The sequence below is a fragment of the Gasterosteus aculeatus genome, chromosome 5, assembly GCF_964276395.1.
Source record: "Gasterosteus aculeatus chromosome 5, fGasAcu3.hap1.1, whole genome shotgun sequence".
In the NCBI taxonomy this organism is placed as follows: domain Eukaryota; kingdom Metazoa; phylum Chordata; class Actinopteri; order Perciformes; family Gasterosteidae; genus Gasterosteus; species Gasterosteus aculeatus.
In genome coordinates this window covers 15,736,926-15,758,330 of record NC_135692.1, presented here as the reverse complement: position 1 = coordinate 15,758,330, position 21,405 = coordinate 15,736,926, and the positions used below count along the sequence as shown (strand labels likewise).

Genomic DNA, 21,405 nt, shown 5'->3' with positions numbered 1-21,405 from the left:
CTTTAGTGGATTACGTCATTGACATCTATCCTATCGTCGGTTTCTATCCCCTGCAAAAGGGGCGCGGCCTTCACGGCTTCACAGGTACCCGTATGCTCCGGCCGATGCGTTGGGTTCAAGTCACTCTGATTGGTTCATTCACCAGTCCTGAAACGTTACGATTGGTCGTTTCTTGAGCCTGTTCGATGTCCCGCCCTTTGGTGTGGAAGGAAACGAAAACTTTGAAAAAGGGCCTTTCTGTGTCGTCACTTCCCCTTAAATGAAACGGAAGCTGACCAATCCACGAAATCGAGAAAAGCGGGCGAGAGGCGATGCTTTGACGAATAAATAAACGATAACTTGATAGAAAATACGAAGGAACTGTTTTCAGTTGCTTGCTATCACACAGCGCCGTCGACGGAAGACCCACGACCATGTCCGCCCAAGCTCAAATGAGAGCGTTGCTCGACCAGCTAATGGGAACAGCGAGGGATGGTGAGTTGCTGTTGCATGCTAGCTGAGCTAGCTAGCTAGCCAAGATGGAGCCACTGCTGCGGCTGGCTTGTGTTGGTGTGTGATGGCAGGCCTGCATGAATGGATTTAGTACTGCAGGGGGCTGTGTAAAATACAGTTACGTGAGATTCAAGTAGCTCCTACGGATTAACGTTAGGCTTTAATGTTTGTATCCATTTAACGTCAGCTTGATTTTAATGGTGAGTTTTTAAGTTCCTACTGACGAAATGTCTAGCTTTAACGTTAGATATCGAAGTTAGCATTGGCTACTATGTTATCTAACACTGAATGATTTACAAGTCATCAATCCCTGGCATTTATTAGGTTGTAACCAATGATGGTTTTGTGGATAGCGTAAAAGCCACTGCGTTACATTGGCAGCGTGTAGTTGATGCGCTATAACGAACACCATTGTTATGCGTCGCACAGGCCTGTCCGTTTTTCCCGAATTGACTTTAAGCTTAATGTGTTTAATCGTTTATCAACTAATGCCGTCGATGGACACCGTCATAATGGGACAGAGCCGATGTATAATATTAGCATTGATGTCAACAAGAGCTCAACAGTGTTGAACAATGCTCACATCTGTAGAAGGAAAGGTATTGTACCTAATAATGTTTCTACAGTAAATCTCGTCTAACATGATCGGCCATACATTTAGCGGATTAACCTTTAACATGCAATATGTTATTACCAATGAAAGAGTGTTTGTTATTCATTGGTAGCTAGTGGGGCTCATTTATAATAGTTTTTTTGTAACTGCTTCCTAACTTGCATTGCAAGTTGATGTATGTTTTGATTAAAACACCTCAACAATCAAACTACTTTTTACTGGAGTAAAAAGCACAATATTTTCCTCTGAAATTTGGAATACACATAATAATGAAGTGAGGCAAAGGGGTGTCAAGTTTCGAACACAATGATCCGTGGCATTTTAATGTCTACAGTCTAATTTAAAACGCTAATTTCCTGCTAATTTAATAGCGGTGGTTTTTAAAAGTAATTTGACATGTGAAAGTACCATTTTAGTTTTAATTGCTCGCAGCAAATTGGATACAAACATTAAGAGGTAACCAAGCTGTTGTGTCTGATTTCCAAGGGCAGGATAGACAGCATATCGCTGCCCAGTTATTGTATAAATTAGAGGTTCGTCCTGACAGTTTATTGAATGGAACTGTGGATTTCTTTTAATAAGTTGATAATTTGATCTCAACAGTAATAATGACTTTGTGTTGTGAGTTTGTGGGTGTATGTGTGATGAGATTGATATCAAATTCTTCCCATACATTTGTTGCATACAAACTGAACAATTGTGGCCCCTTTATTTTATTCATTAAGGTTCAGTGTATCTTTGCCAGCCTACAACAATCTGCAAAGGAGTTGCAGAAAAGCCTCATGTTCATCGAGCCGTGAGTCACACATAATTTTTAAAGCTGTTATGATGAATATCCAAACCATTTGTTTACCTTCCGGAAGTTATTGTAGCTTTTTTTTAATTTTTTTTTTTTTAAGTCACAAATGGTACATCTTCAGGGACACAATAGCTCTTCCCTTTTGGGGTAGTGTTAAGCCGCTTCAGCTAAGACGTCTGATCGCGCAGAATCCAATCGAGCAGTTCGATGAGACTGTTTTCAGAAGGCAGTTTGTCACCGAAGAAAGGAAGAAAAAAAAACGTGGCACACATCATTTACAATCTGACTTGTGTATGACTCCCAACTTCTTACTACAGGTATGGGCAAGAAAACTGTTCCCATTTATACTTTTCTACAGCGGGTTTAAAATTCTGCAGCTGAGGTCTTGAAGATGCAGAAGGGTACAGTATGTGGTGCAGATCGCAGTGTGTATAAACACATTTTTTTCCTTGGAATTGTTTTTATATTTTTGTTTTCAATGTTTCGTATTTGTAAAAGGCTTGGCTGGAACATTTGTCTGAAATGTTTGCATCTTCCCTGTATAGTCCAATGCATTCGAATGTAATGAAACCATTACAAAAGCAATGTACCCCTGTTTCAAGTTAATTGAAATACACGTTTATATTTATTTACCTGTTTTGTGTCCTTTTTAGCATAATCTCGTAGTTGATCATTGAACCGTATCATAAGTTAAACTGACAGCCATATTTTCATTGAGTCTGGGGTACGGTAAGCACCGAGAATAAGAGGAAGAGCCACATGTTACTTTTATTTCTTTAATCTTGACACATAAATGTATCCTACGCATAGTCCGGCGGAAACAGTATTTATTATTAGCAAACAATGTTCTACAAATGAAATGTATGTAAAACGTTGACAATTGAAAATAAAAGAATTGCTTTCACCCATTTAGGTGGGTACAGAATCCTTGAATGCAGTTATAGTGACGCGTGTTGTATGATGACAGTCCTGTATGTTAAAGCACTGGTTACCTCGCCCACGATGATGAATACGTGAGGTCTTTCTCACTGGTTGCTTTTTGGACTGTTTCAGGCGATGAGACGCGGCAGAGGGTGAAGTTCTCCGACGAGCGGGTCTGCAAGAGTCATCTTCTGAACTGCTGTCCACATGACATCCTGTCTGGAACTGTAAGTGGCCTCCAGATGACTGCAGTTTATATTTCACATGATATTAAAATGAAACTAAACTATGCACTGCATGTAATTTGTATTTGAGTCGGTGCAGGTTGAGTCATGTGTGCTTTTGTTTTGGTGACAGCGGATGGACCTGGGAGAGTGCACAAAGATCCACGACCTCGCACTCCGGGCAGATTATGAAATTGCTTCCAAGGACCGAGATCTGTTCTTTGAGCTTGACGTAAGTGCTATTCTGCAATAAATAGTAAAGTTGTTGTGTGTGTGCAAACACACTGATTAAGTTTAGGCCTGGCGGGGACACAACAATATACTTGTTGTTGCTTTAAGGATGAAAATGTCATACTTTAGTCAATGCCAATTATTTGTATCAAAAATAATGAATAACCATCAGGTTGCAGCCATGTTTTAGACGGCATATGTCAAAGCAATCAAATGATTAATAAAAATCCTTATATCCCTAAAGACATCTTGTGCATTTGTACGCAGATCTACTGAGTTACTTATTTAAATTAATATGAAAAATCCATATTTCCATCTTCTCAAAGGCGGTGGATCACCTGGAGTCATTCATTGCTGACTGCGACCGGAGGACCGAGTTGGCCAAGAAGCGCTTGGCTGAGACCCAAGAAGAGATCAGTGCTGAGGTGGCAGCAAAGGTTGGTGTGAGAATCATGTATGACCTTAATATGTCAATGCAGCGTGTCGTGTGCGCTTTAGTGAGGTGTTGTGGGAAAGGCGCCGGTCAACTGTGTTTTCCGTTGTGCGCAGGCAGAGAAGGTTCATGAACTGAACGAGGAAATCGGGAAGCTTCTGGCCAAGGCCGAGCAGCTTGGAGCGGAGGGCAACGTCGACGAGGCCCAGAAGGTCCTGCAGGAGGTGGAGAAGGTCCGCACTAGGAAGAAGGATGCAGAGGTGAGGAAGAAGGACTTGCAGAAAGAGATGTTCTCAGTTTCTCTCTGATCTGGTGCTTTGCTCTTCATCAACAATTCCCTGTTATCCTTAAATACATTTTTCCCTCTTCAGGAGGAGTACAGAAACTCCATGCCGGCTTCCAGCTTCCAGCAGCAGAAGCTGCGGGTGTGCGAGGTGTGCTCCGCCTACCTCGGCCTCCATGACAACGACCGCCGCTTGGCTGACCATTTCGGTGGGAAGCTTCATCTGGGCTTCATCCAGATCAGAGAGAAACTGGACCAACTCAAGGTGAGAAGTCTGTCCTGCCGTCATTGCTACAAGAATCCTGAATGAGTTACATGTGCATGTTGTAATTGGTGACATAGGGGTCGATCAGTCAAACGCACACAAGAGAATAAACCATCCTGAGGTTCGGAGTTAGATGGTTCTCCCTCTAATTGTAATGCGTTTTTATTGTGATCAGAAAACTGTGGTCGACAAGCAAGAGATAAGGAACCAGGAGCGCTTGAAGAGACGAGAAGAGCGGGAGAGAGAGGAAAAGATGAAGAAGGAGTGAGTGCAAACATTTGAAGTCCTTTCGTCTTTGTGTGAAGTGAATGTCCGCAACCGTTTAAACTTTGGCCGATTTATTTCATAGGACCAGATCCCGGAGCAGAGAGCATAAAAGGTAAACGTTATTCCAGGAACCCTCGTTGTGATTAAAGGCGCCGCCTCAGTACGTTGGAGCTCACGTGTCCCCTGTTGTGTTGGGTCAGATCCCGCTCCCGTGACCGCAGGAGGAAGCGCTCGCCGTCGCGAGAGAAGCGGCGCTCGCCGTCGCGAGAGAAGCGGCGCTCGCCCTCCCGCTCCAGGGAGAGGGAGAGAGAAAGGGAGAGGAAGAGGAGGCACCGCAGCCGGTCCAGCTCTCGCACTAGAGGACACCGTCACAGCCAGGAGCAGAGCTCCAGACACAAGTAAATAAACACACCATGTATATTTAGCTCGTTCCGTGCTCGTGCTTCTCTTAATAACTGAGCGTCTCGACACTTAGGTCGTCCCGGGACCGAGAGCGCTCCTCCAGAGACCGGTCACGGGAGCGGGACAGGAGGGACGGTATGAACGGCAGGTCAGAGTCCCGCCGGGCGGACGACAGGGACATGGGGGACCTCTGAGGACGGAACTCCATCCATCACGACACACCGACGTCCTGCGGTCTCTCTCCCCCGTCTGTGCATTTCTAATAACCCGATGACCCATCTGTCCCCCGCCTGCCTAATTTTCCCTTTTTCTAAGTTTATGCAGCTGACCTAGTTTACACAGTGTTGGATTGGGGGGGGGCGCGCATGGTGCCTGTCTGCATCAAACACCAGTATCAAGGTTTCCAACTGATGAAGCAAACATTAACTGACAGTCTGCAAAGCAAAACGTGTGTAACTCCTCCATATTTTATTTTTAACTGGTCTTTTGATACTGAATCTGTCTGAATATTGTATCTATGTTTTGGGCCGACTGATTGTTGTAGTTATAAAGAGCCTCGTCCTGTCAATACGTCTTTTTTTTTTTAGTCTCCGTAAAGATTTCTTTTCACCAGCTCCTGATGAAGTTCCCTAAAACCTCTCCACATTTTGGGGTTTGTATTAAGTTTGCTAAAGCCCACTTAGTTTTAGGAATCCACTTGAAAACCAAAAGGTTAAAGTTGCGACGAATATTAATGTTACCAACCTTGTTTTCAACCTTTGTTGTGCTGCCATTAGTGAAGGGAATCTATTTGAGTTTAACCAGTGTCAGTAAATACTTGTTTTGACTTGAGGGAAAGGCTCTTGTTTTATATCTTGATTTCTCATATTTAAGATCAATTGTGACTTCAAAGTTCGTCGGCATGTGAAGCAGTAGGTTGGTAAATGATTCATGCTGTAACTGTACATACCTTTTAATTAGTCTTTATGTTCCACCGAATAGATTATAATTGGACAGATTTTAATGGATGCATCGCTTTACCTAATGTGTGGAGTCAAATCTGTTTATGTTCTGCTGGAAATCTTTCTTTTAAAGTCTCAATAAAATTGAAAAAAAAAAATCCACATCACAATTTCTTGTGTGCTTTTCGCTCAATGATCCGGTCAAGGCATGTTAACGGTTTAATTCATGAATTCTACAAAGATATATACACTTCATTTAAGTTAGTTCTCCATACTAGAAAAAAAAAATCAAACAAGACAATTTACATGCAAATCAACACATTAAAATACCTAAATATGAAAATATTTAATTTGCACAGGGCCTGTTTCCATCCGATTCGCTGGCCTCCGTCACATGTTCCTTCTCTGGACGTCAAGTGACGTCGCTACCAGAACCAAACACTCCTGTAGACGGCGGTCGGTCTGCTCACAACGTGCTGCTCTCCGCTTTCACGTCCGCCTTGATCTTCTGTTTCTCCATGACGGCCTCCAGCTCAGTGGACCTCCTGGCGTCCTGCGAATGGTGGAAGCACGTGAGACCAGGTGAAGGGGAAAAGAACATCACTGAAGCACCTGATATGTAAACGGCCCTCAGCTGCTGAGCTCCAGGGGAATTAATGTGGACGACGTGGCTGATTGAAACAAATCTGCTGCCCTTTTGTTTTCCCCACTCACCAGTCAGCCCAGTTTAATTTATTCTCGCGTCGCCTCGTTTTGAAATCACAGTTTTTACCTCCAGCAGCGCTCTCTGTACTGCCAGCTGGCTGTAGACCCGGGCGCCCTCTTCTGGAATCACAGCGCGGAGCTCCTCCTTGTTGAGGGAGAAGAGCTGCGCGCCGGTCAGAACCCCCAAACACTGCACCGTCCTGAGGGGGGGAGAACCCATTCCAATTCCCTTATTCATGATTGAGCATCATGTCGTGACGCTGCGCCGGGAGAAGACGCCACTCACGGTTCACCGAAGCCTTTTCCCTGGAGCCACTCGGCCACCTCCTCCGGAGGGGAGTGGTAGTCCAGCGGCACCGAGGTCTCCGAGGAGCGAGGGATGACCAGAGGCTTGTTCAGGTTGGTCTTCCCGTTGGTCAGCCTCTGGAGCAGCTCGTCGTTCATCATCATCACTGGGACCGTCACAAGTCGCGCGTTAGGTCACTTTTAACATCTGATGCAGCTCGCGACACACCTCCCGCTCAATGGCCCGGTACCTTTGTTGTCTTGGTCCTCTCCGGCTGGTACGCGTTGACCGTATTGCGGCGAGCCGTGCGGGTGCTTGGGGGAGTGGGTGGGGCCGTGGGCGTTGGAGCTCGGTGGGACGGCAGAGAAGGTCTTGGCGAGGGGAGGTGGAGCCGGAGCCTGCGAGGAGAAACACAGTTGAGTTCCCTCAGGCGTGTGCAGGCGGGAGCGCGGTGATCCGTGTGTGTGTGTGTGTGTGTGTGTCTTACACTGGGGGGTTTATTGGGGGCCGGCGTGTCTATGTGGGTCACTGGATCCAGGATGTTGAAGGGAACGAATCCGATCTGGTCGAACCGATTACGACACTTCCACCAGCGCTTGGACGACTCGATCACCTGTCGGGCGGAGGAGCTGCGGTCAGTCGGCATGCTTTTGGGCAATCGGAGCTTCAAGGCCCCTGAACGCACCACGGCCCTTGAACGCACCGCGTCCTCGTCTGTGCTGATTGGACCTCCTTACCTCCAGCGTCTCCCCTTGCTGCACCGAGAGCTCGCTGCTGTTCCTGGCTATGAAGTCGTAGGTGCAGCTGTAGATTCTCTCGGACTCTGGTGGGAGGCTGCTGGTGTCTCTGAGAGGGAAGGAGATCGACGATGTTATCAGGGCGTCGGTGGGAGAAAGTCTGTATAGCAGCGTAAATTCTTAAAGATGACCTACGGTTCGTCGCTGACTCGGGCGTCCTGAGCGACAGACTGTTGCTGCTGTGGGTTCAGAACAGAGAAAAAGGATAAAAGGGTCAAAATATGGGCTCATCAGCAGAAACACCTCTTTTAACAACCGTTCACATAGCAACGGGAGCACTGTTAATAATAAACATGCAAAAAAAAAAAAAAAAAGCATGGGAATACATGAAAAAAATGTAACCAAGGTGAACTAAGGCGACTTTACAGGAACGTTCCTCTCCAGTGTTTATGGTGCTTGTTATTTAGGGATCATTGTCCGTTATTACGCTCATCCCCCCCCCCCCCCCCCGGTGTTGTGCAGCGAGCGGCTCGCCCCCACCGAGGGCGGCTCGATTTACCTGGAGCGCTTCATATTTGTGCTGTGACTCAACCGGATCCTCCCAAACCGGCCCGTCCGCCCTCGAGGCCTCCGGCTTCCAACCGTCCAAGAACACGGGAGTGTAGGGAGCTACGGGCCCTGAAAGCTGGGAGCTGAGAGAGGACGCACGACTTTACAGCAGGAACCAAACACAGCTTTCCTGCGGTTGTTTTTGATAGTCAATACCAATTAAAATCGTCATGCTGGACCATCGGCTGGATGCATATGTGGATCGCACTAAAAGTCCCCATCAAAGCTTAAATGCATCAAGCGAAAAGGTCACTTAAAAAGGTGTCATGCAGCAGTTTTAATTCATTAATCAAACTTGTATTTTTCCACTAATACGTATGATCATTAAGAACTACCCGGGGGCGTCGGTACTGACCGTGGCAGCGTCCAGTTGGGACCCAGAGACGTCCACAGCTGCCTCTCCTCCTCGCTCAGGTTGTCCTGCAGCAGGTAGACAGCCGAGCTGGTCATGGCGGGGCTGGACACCGAGGCTCCGAGAGACGGCCCCCCCGTGGTTTTCACCATCTGCACACAAGCAAAGAGAGTTCAACGGTCGCGGTCTGAGAATCCTTTCGTGCATCGGACACATTATATATCGATCTGATATACGATCGATTTCTCTTCTGTGGAGAGCTCGGTTGGTCAAAGCCTGCAAAAAAAAAAAAGCCTAATGGATTCATTCACAATCAGGAAGACGTGACACACAGACACACACTCATAAATATGAGGCGGTTTCCCTGCAGGAGTGCCAGTATGCGCAAATCAGACGCGCCCATTTCGCCCTTAGATTCCCTTTGTGACTTCATCAAAGGGACACACCTTGAATCCCACCTGATACTTCTTATTTTAAAATGGAGTTGTATATTTTAAAAACGAGTTGAACACATATTTTAATGAAATGATTCTGGTTTCTCCGAAAATGTGAAGAACTGAGCTTCATCATGGACGTCGGCTTTCATGACGGACGTATTGGTTTGGAAACAGTTACGGTGAAGTTCCACCAAATCTCCCTCCCCTATATTTCTATATCACATTAACTGTTAGAGTTAAATGTCCCACTTTCGACCCCTAGGAAACATCTGCGCTGTAACTCAACTTTTACAATAAGTCCAGATGTAAACCTTGTGTGTACCAAGGACACGTACCTGCATACAGATTCTGCCATGTAAACTAGATTAAACAAAGTAAGGAGTGTTTGGAGTTCCAATGACCACAAAGGGAACCGCCCTGTGTCAACACTGACAGGAACATGTAGTTTCTGTATTAACCACAATAAAGACTTATTATTATTGATGCATGTATACATTTGTGTTCAATATCAGCTCGGGCAGGAACCTCCATCCTATTTCTGAACTCTTGTCTTCAAGTAAATAATCCCAAAAGCTTCGGCGGTACAATTTAATTCTCTAAACTATTGCTACATTTGATCCTTTTTGCATCAGTTAGGTGCTTTTTAATGTGTCAGCGTCGGTTTGAAAGACGCGTCCGGGTGTTTGCAGCACCGGCGGCCGGAGGAGGGACGGGTGGAGACGAAGACGTAACGACACTCACCATATTCAGCGGTTTGAAGACGTGGTGAACCAGCTCCTCCGAGGAAGGACCGGAGATGGTGGACTTCAGACGGGCCTGTGGACAAAGCGGTAGAGGGAGGGGCTACGTCACGCCGCCAGGGGACTTAAATGAGGAGGAAAAGAGCGATAACTTGACCGGATACACACCAACAGGCTGAAGCAATATTTGAATTTCTGGAAGATATGGATGAACTCCTCCTCTGGCGGAGGGCGGGCCTTTGCAGTGAGTAAATCTTCTGCTCACAGAACACAAGAAAAACACATTTTGGTTTCATCAGGATCCAAAAACGTGTTGCCGCGACTTCTTCTTCTTCTCCTCCTCCTCTTTTTACCTTCAGCACTTTGCTTTTTACTTTTCTTCTTCTTCTTCCTCTGCGCCAGCACCGTCGAGGCCTCCGCCGTCTGCTGCAGCTTCCCCATGAAGCTCTCGATGTCGTCGAAGCAGTGATTGAGGATCCCCTGAGAAGCAGAAGGGGGTTTTCCCATCACTCCGTTCGGATACGTCAGGTCAAAGGTCAGTGAAAAGGGCACAAAAAAAAATAAAAGGTGACGTACCACTTCTCTCTCTGCCCGCAGGAAGGAGATATCCGGCCCGCCGTTTGCTGTTGTAGAAGAAAGGAGACGACTCAGCGCTTCCGTTCGCATTCATTGCCCTGCTTTTCCCAGCATTTGGGATCCCTGACCCCGTTGCCCTTGAGACGCACACCCGTTACACAAACACACACACACACACAAAGCCACCTCTGTGCTCCTAAATACCTCTCGCTTCTCCTTCTCTCTCTCTACTACCCGCTCGCCATGACAGATCCCTCCAAATACTTTTACCTTTAAAGTCTCACGCAAGCATTCATGTAAAAATGGTGCTTTTTGTTATTGTTGTTGTTGCCCCCTACCTTTGTGTCCGGGGTAAGGGGGGGGGTTGCCTGGGGGTGGATTTGGAGCCTGCGCGATGGGGTGGCTCGGGATTCCATGGCGGTCCATCATCTCGCCGCCACTCTGAGAAAGCCTGGGAGGACGAGAGGAGAGCGACTTTAGTTAATGCCGACGGGCGTCTCGTGGGATCCCGGCGAGGCTCCTCCGGCGCCCTGAGGGCCTCGGGACGGTCCGCGGGACGACGTCTGCCATTAGCCAATCTTAAAAAAAAAAAAAGCAGAGGAAACAGTCGGACTGTGCTTCGTCTCACGCTGCGCTCCTCAGTTTAAACAAATCAGCGGGAAACACGCCGCGGACGTGCCGATGTACCGTTGCAAAATATGCAAACACCTGCGAGATTGGAAGCCAACAGTCGTTTGTTTACCGCCGTCTGTCCTTCACACGTCTTCTAAAAGAGAAGGTGTATCAAAGCAGGTAATCCGTTCAGGCGCCGAGCGCGGTCATCCGTCCTCCTGCTCTCGCTGCGCTCTGTCACAATGGCCTTGTGATCTCAGTTACACCTTCCTGAGCTATGCACAAACCGGCCAAACAGGTCTTTGTCTCCCTGTCAGCTGTTTACTCTGTCCTCTCTCTCTCGCTCGCTCGCTCGCTCGCTCTCTCTCTCTCTCGCGCTCAGGCAGGTGGATGGTGACACCCGGCTGCTTTGATTCAGTGGAAAATATTACATAATGGACAAAAGAAAAAAAGGGGAAATGCAAACAGGGAAACAATTCAAAAGTCAGAATTATCAGTTTTATTTGTCTGCCTTTTGTTTGGCTGCATATGAACCGTCTCCCACACGACAGAGAGACTCTTTATTACCATTGAAACCACAATCAAACATGGAAATTGGGCCCATTATAAGCTTGAATATATATATATAGTATTCAAGCGCATGATGTGTTGCACGCGGATGTGTACGTCAGTCTACCTGAGGGCATCCGGAAGCTTCTTTCTGCGGCTGCCGGAGGAACCCGATACTGAGTGCGTGATGTCGTCACAGATTTGCTCGGCCTGAGAGGAGGAGGAGGAGGAGAATCGGGTAATGGAGTCACTCGTAAAACCTGAACAAGGCCGACGACACAAACTGACACACTGACTCAGCAGGGGGGGGGTCAAATGTTCAGGTGTTATTACTCACCTTCACTGTCTCGCAGTCGAAGAAGTGAATGTCCGGCTTCTGCTGGTCTGCACCCTGGCAGACCAGCAGCAGGAGGGAGGTGAACTGCTGCTCGGGGTCGATGGCGTCGCAGCGCAGGATGGACGCGAGGCCGTAGCTCTCCAGCTCGTACTGCGCGAGCACACGGAGCCAAAAAGGTCGTCAATCGCGCGTCGCCAACCGCGCAGCACAAACGAGCGACCGCGCGCGCGCGCCGCTGTCCTCACCTGGCTCTCGGTGTCCCGCAGGACGACGGCCTCCGCTCCGACATCCAGGTACATCTGCTGACTCCACAGCTTGTCGCTCCGAGCCAGGGCCGAGAGCCGGGCCCGGGCTTCCTCCACGTTCTGCACATCCCCGGCCTCCAGAGAGTAAGTCAGCAGGTGCTGCAAGCGGGAGAGACGATGAGGACTCGAGGCGAACTGCGCCTTTAAATCAATCACACAAAAGGTGGGTGGGTGTCGAAGAGGAGACTCACGTTGACACGGTAACGGGAGATGTTTATCATCCTCTGTCCAGTGTGAAGAAAATGCAGAGGTTTGAGCTGGAGAACGGACAGCTGTGGAGAGGAGAACAGAAAGGAGATGTAAGGTGGGGGCGGTGGGTCACACCCGCACGCGGTGGTGGCGTTTAAACGCTGCCAGCAGGTACGCGGATCCTCGTGCTCTACACAAACTATTCTTAACATTCATTTCTTCATTTCCCCCCCCTTCAGCTTCGCCAGCTTCCGCTGACTTGCGGTGACGTCGTGAGAGTACGTGAGCCGCCCAGCCGGTCCGGCGGCACGGACCTCGCTATTTTAAAGGCCTACTGGAATCACTGGGTTCAAAAGAGCAAACCGCCGGCGCCACTGGCGTCTCCTAAACACCGGTTTCATGAAGACATAAATGTGTCCCATATTATTATATTGTTTACAGCAGGAGCCAAGCTGCAGCTTAATGTAATAATAATGTAGTATTTCAAAATAAAAGTCTGGCCCTGATTTTTCTGAGGATTAGTAGAAATGCATTATAAGAGAAGATTGTGACCAACGCCGTTGGTTTACAGAACTGGAATTTTAGTAAAAAGTAGAAATGAGTGGCAATGGGCAGCTGAGCCTCGATTTAGTTTTTGATTTCAGTAAAATACCATTAAATGGTAAGAAATACTGAATTAGCACATTCGTCCCCGCGTTTCACAAATTACTACACAGGAATTCTACAACAATGGAAGAAGAGAAACGTATTGAAACATGTCGAACGTGCCAGAACGTTTCACAGTCGCTTCCAGCACAGTTTCCGATCGGTTGTCACTCCACAGATTCCTTCAGGAGCGAACCAGTCGTTAAGTTGACACGTTCTGACAAGCGGCGGTGATAGGAAATGGATGCGTGATCAACTCACCTGCGTCTATAGGCTTCCAATACTGTATTCCAGGTGTTACCAGCTGTGTGAGTGAGCGAATGCTTACCGTAAAAACCCGTTCTGTGTCTCAATCCAACCTGCTCTCGTTGAAATTGAAAGCTTTTACAGAGCTGAGGTGTGCCACTTTTCGCAGTCCCGCCCAGAATACCACCTGGTGATAAAAAGATTTACCTGTTCTCCTTCCCTGCGCGCCCACAGACTCCTAAGTGCACACATGTCACACTGGGAAACGTTTAGGAGACTTGTGAAGGGGGGCGAAAACTGACAAAACAGAGTTAATTTAAATGTGTTTTCTCATAAGATGTGCACTGATAAGTGCATGTTTTAGGCTTGTTAAATATACATGAGGCTACTTTTGAGGAACGCACACGGACGAAGAAACACATTCTACTCACCAGTTTGATTCCAGCAGTTTGGGGGGAATTAAATAAACTGTCAGGAGATGTTGGACAACCACCTTGTCCAGACACACCTGGCAGCTGGTGATTTTAGACCCTTCACACCGCACAGGAAATAAAGCAGAAACATTTATACCACGTGCACCTCAGTGTGGGGGGGGGGGGGCCCACCACACATGCACAGCTGAAAGAAGCAGGGTGTCAAGTTTCATAACAGTGTTTGCTGGAGGAGAACAGGCCTCCATTTTCCCCTCCGACAGAGGAGGTGGGAGGAGTCGGCTGAGCAGAGCTCACTTGCTTTGCTTTTAGGGTGTTTGGGGGAATTTACTCACGGATCCGCGTCGTTTCACGTCGCGAGGTATTTTCCACTTATTCATAACTGCATGACGTCATGTGCACGTGCGGTACTGTAAGGATGGGTTGATGGTGACAGGAGGCTGTTTTTTAATTGCATCCCAAAACAAGCATACGTGGCATGTGCAGCGTGGGTGAGTATACGTGTGTGCGTGTGTGCGTGTGCGTGAATATGTGGTACGCTCAAGAGAATTGTCAATGCCGGTTAATGTGACCTTTAAAAAAAATACTGTAACAGCACTGAGAACATTAATGAGGAAAAGTGCAGTGTGACATTTTAATGTTATTTAAATGGTGAAATTATTCAGAAAACGCTGCGCGGTGACACGAAGCGACTGTTGCATCAGCCTCGACTTTCCGGTGTTTCTCCAGAACTAAAGTTGAACCAAAATAAAATAATTTACAGCGATAGTTGGGAGTGTGAAGTTATTTTTCCCACGTGGTATGTGTGGCAATGCATGACACGTCAGATCAAGTGTTAAAACGTTATTCCATCAAACTTGTTGGCAGTTCAGTTACAGACAATCCATCATGAATGAAGTGTGGGGGCCCGATTCCCCTGTTAAACTGGGGGGTTTAAACAAGCAGCATCAGTCACGCGTGTCAGTAAATAGTCTAAATCTTATTAAGAGGATCATTGTTTGGATAAATGCTGCGTTCAGGCTCATCATGTATACACGAGACCCGCTGTATTTGAATCAAACTTTATACCAGCTCAAATTATCTATGGCTGTCGGTTGAGGCACTAATACCCTTTCACTACATAATTATAGTATTGGTAGGAATTAATATGTACTTGAGTACTACACAAAATCCGATCACCGTTCTTTTTTCTTGAACCTACGTTTGTACATTTTCTGCAACTATATGATAGTTTATCATTTGACAAAAAAAGGTATTCAGAGATCACCTTTGGTGGCATAGATCATAGATCTGGGGTAGATTTATAGATCATAATAGATAATCAATACATTTTGCTATACTAGGCGTCGCTCTCAACAGGATACCCGGCTCCGCGGCGGTGCGCAGATGTCCTGCGGCCCCTGAAAGCAGCACCACTACGTAGTAGGGGAGCGGTTGACTGTAAAACCCCAAACAGGAAGAAACAAACGCACGATTACGCCAAAAAAAAACGCGGGGACGGTAAGAGAAATTCAAAGCACATCCCGCTAACTGTACCCGTATGTGGAGTTAAATAACGCGAGTATCCGACACGTTGCATTTTAATTTGACAGTATGTACAAACAGAAGAAGCGAGACAAAGACTTCCGGTCCGGTTTACGCTCGCGCTGCTCGGCCACGTGGTGAAGCAACTGACGAGTCCTCGTTGATTTTTATTGAGTTCTGTCATAGTTCACTCCCCCTCCCCTCTCAATTACCCATAATTAACTCCGTAGAGCAGAACATGAAGACCTCCATGCAGGTGGGGTTTATTTCATGGCAGTGGAATTAGATTAATAACAGTTTGTCTCTGCTTGCCAAATATATCGGTGCATCCTTAAAGCAATTAAGATAAATCTACTTCGGCTCAACAATGGCTGTGTTGGTCATCACGGGGGATCGGCCACGGCCTCGTACCCTCCTTATTCCACGTTCTTCTCACCGTTTCCTTTTGTCTTTGCCTCCTCTTGGTCCCTCCAGTGTGAGATGGAGAAGCAGCCGCTGCCGACGGATGACCACCAGCCCGAGGCCACGGAGGCCGAGGTGGAGGCCGGCCAGCCGGCCTCGTCCGAGCCGGCGGCCCGAGCGGGGTGGGACAGTAAAATAGAGTATTTTTTGGCTCAGGTGGGGTTCAGCGTTGGGCTCGGCAACGTCTGGAGGTTTCCATACTTGTGCCATCAAAACGGAGGGGGTGAGTGCCTGCTGTCGTCGGCCGTGTGAGATGTCTTTCCCGGGGGTTTGGGTCCTTTAGGTCCCGTGGGACCTTGTTGACCTCCTGCTTCTTCTCCTCAGGGGCCTTCCTCCTGCTGTATGTGCTGCTGATGCTGGTGGTGGGAATCCCCCTGTTCTTCCTGGAGCTGGCGGCCGGTCAGGCCATCCGACAGGGCAGCATCGGGGTGTGGAAGTTCATCTCCCCCCGGCTCGCCGGCATCGGCTACTCCAGCTGCGTGGTGAGACGCCGCTGTTCGCTATCGGGTGTAAAAATACATATTCCAGGCGTCGGCAGGCGCTGGCTGGGTTATTTTCGTTCGACACCACAACCATGTCAACGGTTTTTGACAAGTGATGTTCTTACTAACTTGATGGTCTTGTTCTCAATTGTCTTCAGGTGTGTTTCTTCGTGGCTCTGTACTACAACGTGATCCTCGCGTGGAGCCTTTTCTATCTTGGGAACTCGTTCCAGTCCCCGTTGCCTTGGGAACAGTGTCCACAACAGGGCAATGGAACCGGTAAACACGCAACTCGAAAACTGATTCAGGGATTTTTTTTAATTCTCATTGTTTAACAAAGCGCAGCTGGACCCACTTGCAGAAAAGAACACGTGCATTTGGATCAGCATCCTTTCAGGGCCGGTTTGTGGTGGTTTGGTTGGCCGTGGTCCCGACGCGTGTTAACTTCTCCGCCGTGAGTCACCTGTGAGGCTGCTAACGGAAGATCTTTTTGCCCCCCCCCCCCTTTTTTTTTAACGGCAGTAAAGGAATGTGAAAAGAGCTCGCCGACGTCGTTTTTCTGGTACCGCAAAGCTTTGGATATCACCGACTCCATCGACGAGACGGGCTCCTTCAACCCGTACATCGTGGGCTGTCTGCTGGCCGCCTGGACCCTCGTGTGCCTGGGAATGTTCAAGGGCATCAAGAGCTCCGTCAAGGTGAGTCTGCGGCCGCAGGTGACCATGTGACCGCCGGGCGGCTGCAAACGGGATGTGGAGTTTTATCTGCTCACGTTGAACAGTTCTCAGACGTTTCCTGATTATCATGAGCTGGAGCTTTAGTTGTTTTCACTAAACACAATATTACATTTGAACATTTTGTGGTGATTTCAGCACTACGGGGATTTGTTTGGGTACCAGGATATTGTTTCAAAAATGTGAAATGTGAAGCAAAGCGTAAACGGTATCCTGTGCTGCACGGGGCTCCGATCCCCGTCATGTGCTGGGCTTTAGATTTCAGGGTGATCGCGGGTGATTTAATCCCTCTGGAATGTCTAGAGGTGCTGACCCACTTGAAGCAGCAGCATGCACCTTGTTTCTCAAAGCACTTGCACATTAGCATTCGTGGGATCCGCTGACGTTTGTTCTTCCCAAAAAACATCAGCCTGCTGTAGAAACGTACACGCTCCTCGTTAAGTTCCATCAGGTGGCCTTTGTGTCGCAGACCAGGTATGATGGCGGTTCATGTTTACTTAACAAACACAGGAATTTGGCTCTGCCCGGGGCAAACACGCCGCGCGTCAGGGTGTGGGAACAACGATACTGATGAAGTTAGATGATATCAGAGGGGAGGCTTAACGCTGCTTAGTCTCACGTCAGGTGTTTCACACAATTACTGACTTAAACGTCTCCGTTAACGACCTGATGGTTTGATTCTATATTTGAATAGTTGTTAAAAACAACTATTCGAATGTAAAAAAAAAAAAGGTCTGCGACTGTCTGCCTAGCGGGGGGCGCGCGCCTCTACTGACTGTTGCATGAATAAAATAGACTAGATCTGGCCGTCTACTTATTTTTGTGTAGGTAATATGTTGTTAAATTGGTTTAAACTTAAATAAATTACCTATTCAAGTAGTTATGTCTCGATGTATCAATTTGTCCTGTTATTGACGTGTCTAATGCGCAACCATATTCGTACACCATTTTTGAGACTTGACAGCCCTAGTGGCGACCAGCAGCCTCGCACTGTGAGACCGCGTGGAGGGTTTGGTGGCATCTAGTGGTGTGTTTGCAGATTGCAACCAGACGAACACTCCGCTCAGTCCTCTCTGCTTAAGGCTGCAGTGCCGCAGGGCTCGTTCTGAGCTAAAAGCACTGATAAATACAGAGGGATGAATGATATTTTGGCCCTTTAAGGTTATCTGGGACACAATGGGGAGCGAGGAGGTTGAAGCAGTGCATTTTGTAGGATTCAACGAGGAACTCTAAACAAATATCGAAGGACATGGGGAGAAATTACAGCCATTTAATGGAAAAACAGGCAGCCATTTAAGTAGAATCCACTGAGGTCTGTCTCAGCCGTCTGGATTCACTTGTCTTAAAAACCGTCCGTTGTCACTTCCCAGGTGATGTATTTCTCCTCCATCTTCCCCTACGTGGTGCTGATCTGCTTCCTGGTCCGGGGGCTCATGTTGGACGGGGCCTTGGATGGAATCGCCTACATGTTCTACCCCAAGGTATCCTCGCCGTTTAAAAGACGCGCGTAGAGCAGCGAGGCGGATGTGAACATCTCCTTTCGTTCATTTTCCGTGCGCAGCTGAAGATCTGGGCGGACATTCAGGTGTGGCGGCAGGCAGCCACGCAGGTCTTCTTCGCGTTGGGCCTCGGCTTCGGCTCCATCATCGCCTACTCCTCCTACAACCCTAAGAACAACAACTGCCACCGCGACGCCTTCACCGTCTCCGGCATCAACTTCCTCACGTCCGTGCTCGCCTCGCTGGTGGTGTTTGCTGTGCTCGGCTTCCGGGCCAAGAACAAGACGCTGGAGTGCGTCGCCAGGTGCGTTTGACCGAAGCAGGAACGTCGGGTTCTGCACCCAAAACAAAAGTCTTTATAAAAACGGCTTCTCCGTGTCTGACCGCGGAGTTTCGTCTGTTTCTTTCCTCAGTAATTTAAAGAAGTTATCCGAGCGCAGCGACGTGGACGTGCACCTGATGCCCAGCTTCAACTATTCCGATCCCAGTTCCGTGACTCCAGAGCTCTACAGGACCTGGTTCGGTCTCATCGGCAAAAATATCTCGGGCAATTTCACAGACTGTGACCTGGAGAAAGAGATGCAGCAGGTAGATGTCGGGTTTCTGGGCTGCCGTGCATGTTCTCTCGTTGGGGGGTTTTGTGTACTGAGCCGGAGCGCTTGTTTGCGTTAAGGGCGCGGAGGGAACCGGCCTGGCGTTCATTGCCTTCACGGAGGCCATGTCCCTGCTGCCCGGCAGCCCCTTCTGGTCGGCGCTCTTCTTCCTCATGCTGCTCAACCTGGGACTCAGCACCATGTTCGGCACCATGGAGGGGATCCTCGCCCCGCTCACCGACCGCTTCAAGACTCTGGCCAACAACAAGACCAAGTTCACAAGTAAGCGGCTGTTATTTTAAAAGAACGTGTTCGCCTGGAGGAGATGGAGCGTATCTGCTGATTTCCCTGACCCGAGGGCAGCATACAGAAGTTCTTCTGCTCCCCTTGCAGTCTTCAGCTGCGTCCTGGGCTTCCTCATCGGCCTGCTCTTCACGCAGCGCTGCGGGAACTACTTTGTGGCGATGTTCGACGACTACTCCGCCACCCTGCCGCTCATCATCGTGGTGGTGTTCGAGACCTTCAGCGTGTCCTGGCTGTACGGGGCTGACAGGTGAGGTGGAGAAATCCTCCCGAGGGCGGAGGTGGTGTTTGTTCTGAAGGCGTAACGCGTCGGACGTTGCAGGTTCCTTGATGACATCGAGGAAATGCTGGGCTGGCGTCCTCCCGCGATTTACAAGTACATGTGGAAGTACGTCTGCCTGCTCGCCATGCTGGGGCTGCTGGGAGCCACCGCCGTCCGCATGTTCATCGAGCGCCCAACTTATTTGGCGTGGAACCAGGAGACGGTGCGTATAGTGTGGACAGAATGTGGCTGTGAGCGACCAGTCTGTGTATTTAGCTTTTAGGTTGACGCTCTTTGATCGGCCGTTTGATTCCTTCTGTCTTCAGGCGTCTGAGAACCGCCTGGTCTACCCCGACTGGGCTCTGGCGGTTTTAGCGTTGCTGATCGTATTTGCCATGATGCCCGTCCCGGTGGCGTTGATCCACGCCGTCCTGCAGGACAGGACGAGGCGAGCGGCGAGAGGCGCGGAGACCGGTCAGTACCGCATCGTGAGCACCGACGACAACTGTGAGACTCCGATGACCGACATGTCCGAACTGAGTCACAGAAACGGTACCGACGCCTCCTCTCCCTAAACCCTGGACGCTACGTGACGCTACGTGATGCTACGCGGGGGGGAACGCCATCGTCATCATTGCAGTTCGCAATTTTAAAGGACAATTGAATCTCACAGCATTTGGTGGGAAAGTGAGAAAAATGCTTTTTTAATATTTAAAAGCTTTTACATTTTTTATTTTATTTTTAACTTGGAAAAATGTGCAAGGTATCCAAAGCGGTATACTTTAAAAAAAAAGAAACTTTTAAAAGAAGTGTGTTATTCGGACAAAATGGAATAAACAATTTGTTGCTTCTTGGTTACACAAAGTAGAATTTAAATTTAAATATAACTTTAAATTGTTAGAATTTTTGTCCAAATGAGGAAAAAAAACACTGCTTCTTATTTTGCCACAGACGTCACGTCTCAAGAGGTCATTCGTCCATGAATACAACTTTTTATCTTCTACATCACAGTGAACGTTACTGTTATTGAACCGTAATGAGAATTGTTTTTAGGCTGTGCTTAAGATTGGTACTTATGAAAATCAGCTCTGACTGAATTTAAAAGAACAAAAAGTGGCGGAATGTCTGACGCCCGTCTCCTGGTCACATGGGGTCTCGTTGCTGGAGGCTACTTCTCACAGAACAACCAGCCACAGGCTGAAGGCTCCACCTGGTGAAGGTCTGTGGCTGTCTGTTTACCCCAATGTTGTGTGTGTATATATTCAATATTACAAAATAATACTCATGTCTGCAGGAGCATAATGAATCTCGTTTTTTTTTAAGCTTTTCTGTCCATTGGTCAAAATATTGAGCCAGACTCTGGACATGAAACGTTTGGCAGCCTTCTGGTGCCGTGGTACAAATATAAGGGTCGACTCCTTGTAGTGTAAATATTATTATTTGTAAAATGAAAATATGCGTCATTTATTTTTTTTTCTTCTGAAGCTGAGGTTTTAGGAGGAAAATAGTTGCATGTGTGAGTTTGAGTTGGACCAGACAAAATACTTTCTTACATCTAAGTGATTGTTTTGTAAAAGTAAATGTTATTTGAGAAGAAAGGTGTAGTTTACTTAATATGTTTGGTTTGTTTGCTTTCAGAATGAATCCACATGTTGTGTATTTATGTACTAAAATAGTAGTACTAAAGTCTCTAAATGTAATATTTGTTGACATTTTAATAAAATTATTTCAGCATGACTGAAGGAATCTTTTCTTTTTGACATAAGCTTGAGATTACAATTCCAGTAATGCTCAGATTTAACCCGATGCGCCCTTAAGTATTGCCTTAAATTAAATGGTGTTCTGTATTTACATTTCTAGTGTTGGGGCCCTTCACACCGACAAGATAATATTTATCTGCAGATATTCAGAGCCAATCA

At 47.7% G+C, this 21,405-nt stretch overlaps 3 protein-coding genes across 12 annotated transcripts; 2 read left to right on the top strand and 1 right to left on the bottom strand.

The window, feature by feature from the left end:
* The first annotated feature begins 117 nt into the window (after positions 1-117).
* On the top strand, positions 118-5,655 carry luc7l (LUC7-like (S. cerevisiae)). Of its 2 annotated transcripts, XM_078102520.1 has the most exons (11): positions 203-474; positions 1,831-1,901; positions 2,958-3,052; positions 3,183-3,281; positions 3,607-3,717; positions 3,830-3,973; positions 4,085-4,261; positions 4,437-4,525; positions 4,611-4,640; positions 4,729-4,926; positions 5,004-5,655. In XM_078102520.1, exons 4-11 carry the CDS (start codon positions 3,186-3,188, stop codon positions 5,122-5,124), a joined length of 966 nt encoding a protein of 321 aa, XP_077958646.1. In that variant the 5' UTR covers positions 203-474; positions 1,831-1,901; positions 2,958-3,052; positions 3,183-3,185; the 3' UTR covers positions 5,125-5,655. The 2 variants fall into 2 exon arrangements, with proteins under 2 accessions (XP_040032815.2, XP_077958646.1); XM_040176881.2 differs by lacking the exon at positions 1,831-1,901 and having other exon boundaries at positions 118-474.
* Positions 5,656-6,077: 422 nt separating this feature from the next.
* Positions 6,078-13,733, bottom strand: LOC120819444 (epidermal growth factor receptor kinase substrate 8-like protein 1). Of its 5 annotated transcripts, XM_040176866.2 has the most exons (20): positions 13,628-13,733; positions 13,404-13,454; positions 12,308-12,388; positions 12,057-12,215; positions 11,812-11,961; positions 11,602-11,684; positions 10,652-10,764; positions 10,314-10,360; positions 10,091-10,217; positions 9,906-9,994; positions 9,739-9,813; positions 8,564-8,712; positions 8,159-8,291; positions 7,795-7,838; positions 7,600-7,708; positions 7,350-7,475; positions 7,113-7,260; positions 6,863-7,028; positions 6,644-6,776; positions 6,078-6,424 (listed from the first exon to the last, which is right to left on the bottom strand). In XM_040176866.2, exons 2-20 carry the CDS (start codon positions 13,446-13,448, stop codon positions 6,338-6,340), a joined length of 2,064 nt encoding a protein of 687 aa, XP_040032800.2. In that variant the 5' UTR covers positions 13,449-13,454; positions 13,628-13,733; the 3' UTR covers positions 6,078-6,337. The 5 variants fall into 5 exon arrangements, with proteins under 5 accessions (XP_040032800.2, XP_040032798.2, XP_040032802.2 ...); XM_040176864.2 differs by lacking the exon at positions 13,628-13,733 and having other exon boundaries at positions 13,404-13,585; XM_040176868.2 differs by lacking the exon at positions 13,628-13,733 and having other exon boundaries at positions 13,279-13,456.
* A 119-nt stretch (positions 13,734-13,852) lies between these two features.
* On the top strand, positions 13,853-21,223 carry LOC120819445 (sodium-dependent neutral amino acid transporter B(0)AT2). 5 transcript variants are annotated; one of them, XM_040176872.2, is made up of 13 exons: positions 13,888-14,118; positions 14,971-15,127; positions 15,626-15,836; positions 15,938-16,095; positions 16,254-16,374; positions 16,618-16,793; positions 18,200-18,310; positions 18,391-18,632; positions 18,742-18,916; positions 19,002-19,203; positions 19,315-19,474; positions 19,547-19,709; positions 19,813-21,223. In XM_040176872.2, the coding sequence occupies exons 3-13, from the start codon at positions 15,632-15,634 to the stop codon at positions 20,059-20,061; spliced, it is 1,962 nt and encodes a 653-aa protein (XP_040032806.2). In that variant the 5' UTR covers positions 13,888-14,118; positions 14,971-15,127; positions 15,626-15,631; the 3' UTR covers positions 20,062-21,223. The 5 variants fall into 5 exon arrangements, with proteins under 5 accessions (XP_040032807.2, XP_040032805.2, XP_040032806.2 ...); XM_078102515.1 differs by having other exon boundaries at positions 13,891-13,988; XM_040176873.2 differs by lacking the exon at positions 14,971-15,127 and having other exon boundaries at positions 13,853-13,988.
* Positions 21,224-21,405: the final 182 nt, after the last annotated feature.